General features: G+C 41.2%; 2 protein-coding genes across 2 annotated transcripts; both read left to right on the top strand.

Annotated features, from left to right (window-relative positions):
* The first annotated feature begins 624 nt into the window (after window positions 1–624).
* LOC135699472 (vitelline membrane protein 15a-1-like) lies at window positions 625–1,075 on the top strand. Its single transcript, XM_065219754.1, has one exon. It carries the CDS (start codon window positions 677–679, stop codon window positions 1,007–1,009), a length of 333 nt encoding a protein of 110 aa, XP_065075826.1. The 5' UTR covers window positions 625–676; the 3' UTR covers window positions 1,010–1,075.
* A 2,871-nt stretch (window positions 1,076–3,946) lies between these two features.
* Window positions 3,947–4,429, top strand: Vm34Ca (Vitelline membrane 34Ca). The gene has a single exon (XM_065219753.1). The coding sequence runs from the start codon at window positions 3,947–3,949 to the stop codon at window positions 4,283–4,285; it is 339 nt and encodes a 112-aa protein (XP_065075825.1). The 3' UTR covers window positions 4,286–4,429.
* The last annotated feature ends 1,616 nt before the right edge of the window (window positions 4,430–6,045 follow it).

Genomic DNA, 6,045 nt, shown 5'->3' with positions numbered 1-6,045 from the left:
TGTTTGGGGGGAGCTTCTAGGCAGTTGATTTTGAGGTGGAGACAATCGATGTTGGGGAATAATTTGAATACTAACTGTTTATCGGTGCTAAGTAGACGTTAATTTGGCAATAATTTTCAATTTTCGTCATCAAAGGAAATTTCCTGCAGCAGTTTGTGTCGCTTGGAATTATTCCGTAGGCCGATGGTAAATATTTGAACAGGTTCTCTAGTGACGCTAATTGATGGTTACGGTTGGGGATGACAGTAGCAGTAGAAAGCAAGCAAAGTTTGAATCTAGATTTAAATTTTGAATTTTGACTTTCTCTAGTTAACTTTAAAAGTTCCTCTAAGTAATTGGTGGCTCTCATCACCATCAGTTTTTTTTTGCCACACGAAGTCCAAACGGCCCATACGACTCTAAAAGCTCGGAAAACAAAAAACTCGCAACGTGTGCAAAGTTTTCGTTTTTTGTGCGCCGGGCGCGTGGCTCGTTCGATCGTTTGCTACCCGCTCGACCGACGGGGGGCCAAAGTGCGTCTTTTTCGGCGATCGGCCAAATTTTCCCATCAGCAAAATTCGATTATAAAACGTACCGGCATCGATGGGTTCAATCATCAGTCAGCTTCAACGTGCCTTGCAGTGCAGTACCAAGCAACATCCACCGAGGAAATCAACCAACTCAACCAACTATCATCATGAACAAGTTCGTCATCTTGGCTTTCATTGCTCTGGCCGTCGGTGCCCTGGCTGACTACCCGAAACCAGCCTACCACCACGCTCCGGCTCCAGCTCATCATGCTCCAGCTCCAGCTCACTATGGCCACCACCATGCAGCTCCAGTGGTCCACACCTACCCGGTGCACGCTCCCCACGCCAAGTGCGGTGCCAACCTGCTCGTCGGATGCGCTCCCAGTGTTGCTCATGTCCCATGTGTCCCAGTTAAGGAACACCACGGATACGGACACGCTCCAGCTCACCACGGATACCGTGCTCCGGAATCCGACGCTTTCGACCAGTTCGAGGAATAAGCGGTGACTCCCCTCGACTACTTCACCCCTCAACTAAAGACTGAGCAGCAGCAGCAGCAGTGAAAAATACTCGATCCGGCTAAGATGCACTAATGGACAACGAAAAACGGACAACGATCAGGATCCTGGTATGGTAGCAACATGAAGAATACTATGTATTGTACAACCAATGAATAAATTGCTATTTAAAACAAATGCTATCGGTGTTTCTTGCGAAGGGAAGAGTTGAGAAAATTGGTTCAGAAGTCTGCTGGGTTCTTCCTTTTTGGATCGAATGGTTTGGTTGTTGAAGTCATCCTTTTACTACTTTCAGCGCTTCAGATGAAGCTTCAAACACTTTGGTCACAGTGAAAAATTACTCATTTGAGTTGCATTTGATCAAAATTCTAATCGACAACTTGAGACTACTTTCGTCAGAAATGAATACCGGAACAATTGAAAATCAAAAATAGATTCTAGTAGGAAAAAAATCTGGATTTCTATTTGATCTTCCATTAAATACCTTAGAGATAACCAATCTGGTAAGTGTCAAAATGATAGCTTTCTCTACAGGTTTACAACAATACTTCATTGATCATTCACTGAAATAACTATTGAACTTGATAAGTGCTAACGTTTGCATTAGACAGATTTGAAATTTTCGCTCCACAGTGTTCAAACGGTTTCTCTTTGGTTCCTTATTAGGCTTCCAAAATTTGAACTCATTTAGTAAGAAACCGACTTGGCACAAAAGATTTGAAGTTTATATGGAATTTTCCGATAGTAAAACCAAATTTTGTGCTTAAAACTATCTAATGATTCGCCCTATTACTCTGCACGCTTAGAAATTCTTATTTTTACTCGGGAAGTAATTCAGCTTTGGCGTAAATCATGGAACGTAAACAAACATGGCATATAAAACTAAGTGTCCTGAAACTGAAACGTATGCAACTCGACGAAAAGTGCGTTTGATTGAATTGATTTTCTCGTCCTTTTCAACTGATTCTTATGTCAAAAGGACCGCTTGCATGTGTCGGTCTCAGGGCACTGAAATTTACATATCTTTTTCGTAGTGTGTGCGTATGTTTCTTCATCCTTCCCCGTGACATCCGGCGTTCTCCAATGTAGCCATCTTGGGCCATTTCTGCTTCTGTTGTACATGAATGACGTCAATACCATCCTGAAATACCTTAAACTACACACTTAGAAATAACTAATTTTACACGTGACGGAATACTTCTTTGACATAAAGGATCAGACGTAAACAAATATTTCATGTGAAATTAAGTGCTCCGAGACTGAAAAGTTTGTTTCTCGACGAAAACTAAATTTGATTGAGTCGAATTTCGTGTCTGTTATGACTCAATTTTATGTCAAAATTGACGCTCGTATATGTCAGTCTCAGAGCACCTAAATTTACATGATTTTTTTCTAAGTGTGTGCTCTTAAAATTGATAATTATATTAGTAGTACATTTTCACAGCTACAACTTTGTCCAAGACCATTTTTCGATAAAATATAAGGATTAAAAGATATTAATGATTCAAGTCACTATTGTCTTATGATTATGCGCAATCAACTGCTCAGCAGGCAACATTGGTGTTTCTGGCACGTAGAATAGAGCTAAAACATCATGGCTACTATGTCACACTGCAGAATTCAGTGTTGCCCACAAAACAGTTTCTTGGTCATGCCTTAAGGTTCAATTAACTTTGATGCTTTTTGGAAAAATTCAAAAGCAGTTTTCTCTGACGCCTTATTTCAGATTGCAAAAAGCTTGCACTATTCGATTTCTTTTGATATTTTACACAAAATGACGCGAGCTTTTTGCAATCTAAAATAATGCGTTGAAAAAAACTGCTTTTGATTTTTTTAAAAATGCATCAAAGTAAATTGAACCTTAAGATTATCAAGCCCTTAAACAATTAATAACTTTTTAATTTGATGTTTGGCTGAAAAACAATTTTCCGCAAAGTTGTAGCTGAGAAAATTTTCCATAAGAATAGCTATAGAAATTTTCAACAGTGCAATATGGAAGAAGGATAGAAGACTACGAAGAAAAAGTTTGGTTTCCCCATAGTAGTTCCCATATAAACATCAAAATTTAATGGTTTGTGACAAGTCAGTTTCTTACCAAATAAGTTCAAACCCTGGGAGGCTAATCTAGACTCGATTTCCAACCGCTTGAGCACTGTGGAGCGAAAATGTCAAACTTTGCATCAGTCTAGTATGCATGGTCAGCTGCATTTACATTTTAGTCTTATGTCATTTTCGTTTTTGCGGTGTAGCACTGGTGTAGTGTCTTTGACAGCTCAACATCATTTGTTTGTAAACAAAGGTGCATCCTATATCTACACCCTAAAATATTTCGGTGTATGGCAGTGTAGCACCGGTGTAGCTGCACCGCAAAAACGAAAACGACATTAGTGTCAAACGGCAATGATTGATATGGTGAGTCTTACAAAAAAGTTACTATTCTTTTATAAACACCGATAATTTTCCTGTGTTCGAACAATGTTCCAGAATGATTTCGGCTCCAAAAATGTTCTAAGTGCTTGAAAACTACTGAATATGTCAAATCCGTAATGTGCTGCGCTAAATGTTTCCAACTTGTAAGGCTTCTCTGTAGATTCTAAAGGTATTCGATATATCGAGTTATTCCGTTTATTTTTCTTCGAATCGGAATGACGCGGAATTTCGCGGAGTATTTTAATGCTGTTGCGCTTATTTATTTTTTGCAATGTCAATGCCTCCCTTAGCTCTGTCGGTAAAGGCGCAGCTAAAAAGCAAGAGCATGCGTCTTTTTCGGCGATCGGCCAAATTTTCCCATCAGCAAAATTCGATTATAAAACGTACCGGCATCGAGGGGTTCAACCATCAGTCAGCTTCAACGTGCCTTGCAGTGCAGTACCAAGCAACATCCACCGAGGAAATCAACCAACTCAACCAACCATCATCATGAACAAGCTCGTCATCTTGGCTTTCATTGCTCTGGCCGTCGGTGCCCTGGCTGACTACCCGAAACCAGCCTACCACCACGCTCCGGCTCCAGCTCATCATGCTCCCGCTCCAGCTCACTATGGCCACCATCATGGTCACGCAGCTCCAGTGGTGCACACCTACCCGGTGCACGCTCCCCACGCCAAGTGCGGTGCCAACCTGCTCGTCGGATGCGCTCCCAACGTTGCTCATGTCCCATGTGTCCCAGTAAAGGAACACCACGGATACGGACATGCTCCAGCTCACCACGGATACCGTGCTCCGGAATCCGACGCTTTCGACCAGTTCGAGGAATAAGCGCTGGCTCCCCTCGACCACTTCACCCATCAACTAAAGACTGAGCAGCAGCAGCAGCAGCAGTGAAAAATACTCGATCCGGCTAAGATGCACTAATGGACAACGAAAAACGGACAACGATCAGGATCCTGGTATGGTAGCAACATGAAGAATACTGTGTATTGTACAACCAATGAATAAATTGCTATTTAAAACAAACGATATCGGTGTTTCTTGCGAAGGAAAGAGTTGAGAAAATTGGTTCAGAAGTCTGCTGGGTTCTTCCACTTTGGATCGAATGGTTTGGTTGTTGAAGTCATCTCTTTACCACTTTCAGCGCTTCAGATGAAACTTCAAACACTTTGGTCACAGTGAAAAATGACTCATTTGAGTTGCACATTTGAACACAATTCTGATCAACAACTTGAGACTACTTTAGTCAGTAATGAATACCGCAACAATTGAAAATCAAAACTAGATTCTAGTAGGAAAAAAAATCCTGATTTCTATTTGATCTTCCATTAGAGATGACCAATCTGATAAATGTCAAAATGATCGCTATCTCTTATTTCTTTTTCCATTTACAGGTTTACAACAACACCTCATTGATCATTCACTGAAATAACTATTGAACTTAGTCAGTGCTAACGAATGCATGGTAAGCTGCATCTACATTTTAATCATAGTGTCAAACTGCAATGGTGAGTCTAACAAAAAAATTAGTATTATTTTTTAAACACCGATAATTTTCCTGTGATTGAACCAAGTTCCAGAATGATTTCGGCTCCAAAAATGTTCTAAGTGCTTAAAAGCTACTCAATATCTAAAATCAGTAGTGTGCTTGACTCGAAGAATCAATAGCTGTTGGCAATTTTTGCGCTGAATGTTTCCAACTTGTAAGGCTTCTCTGTAGATTCTAAGAGTATGCGATATATCGAGTTATTCCGTTTATCTCGCTTCAAATCGGAATTACGCGGAATGCCGCGGAGTATTTTAATGCTGTTGCGCTTATTTATTTTTCCAATGGCAACGATTAATTTTTCAATGCTAACGGAATGTAACGGAATTGCGCGATTTTTGTTGTTGTCTTTATTAGAGAGATTTTAAGTCGTTGGCTAGTTCATCTCTATAAAATTGGGGGCCCCAGAAGGGGGTTCTGCCTGCAAATTTTGTTACGGAGTTGGCTTACAATTCATATGTACTCAAATAGAAGCAATTAAAACAGCTTCCAGTAAAAAGACTAACAATACAGGCAATGAGAAAAAAAAACAATCTGGTGCATCAAAGCTATGTAGGGTTCTGAAAGAGATCGGAGTTCCCCCGTAGGAGGTGTGTAATCCCCCGTCTGGCAGAGATGTCCCGTTAGCCAAAAGAAAGTTAAAATGATCTAAATGTTGTTGTAAAACCCAGCGTCCTTGAGGAACTAAATAACTGTCGCTAAAGTGGAAGGTTCGTCCCCCAGTATGTCCCTAACGCTGTTGGGAAGTGGGTACTGTTCCCGTAGATGTTGGTATTGCGGACACAGGCATAGGTCCTAAGACAAGAAACCAGCTTCTGGTCCAGTAGTTTCGACATATCCGTCAACTTTTTCGTCGTACTTTTGATTCTTCGGATGAAGAAGGATTGGGATTGGCTCCACTCTGCTTCCCAGGCTTCCCACATTGCTGACTATCCATTGCTTTATGTCCTGCAATGGCACTTCGTCGGTGTACGGGGGCCAGCTGGTGCAGACCCTACCAGGCTGTCGGTTTCGCTATTTCCTGGGATACCGCAGTGCCCAG

The sequence above is a fragment of the Ochlerotatus camptorhynchus genome, unplaced genomic scaffold (genome assembly GCF_037179485.1).
Source record: "Ochlerotatus camptorhynchus isolate MF236.1 unplaced genomic scaffold, CSIRO-AGI_Acam_v1.1 ptg000111l, whole genome shotgun sequence".
Lineage (NCBI taxonomy): Eukaryota > Metazoa > Arthropoda > Insecta > Diptera > Culicidae > Ochlerotatus > Ochlerotatus camptorhynchus.
This window is presented reverse-complemented; position numbering and strand designations above follow the sequence as displayed.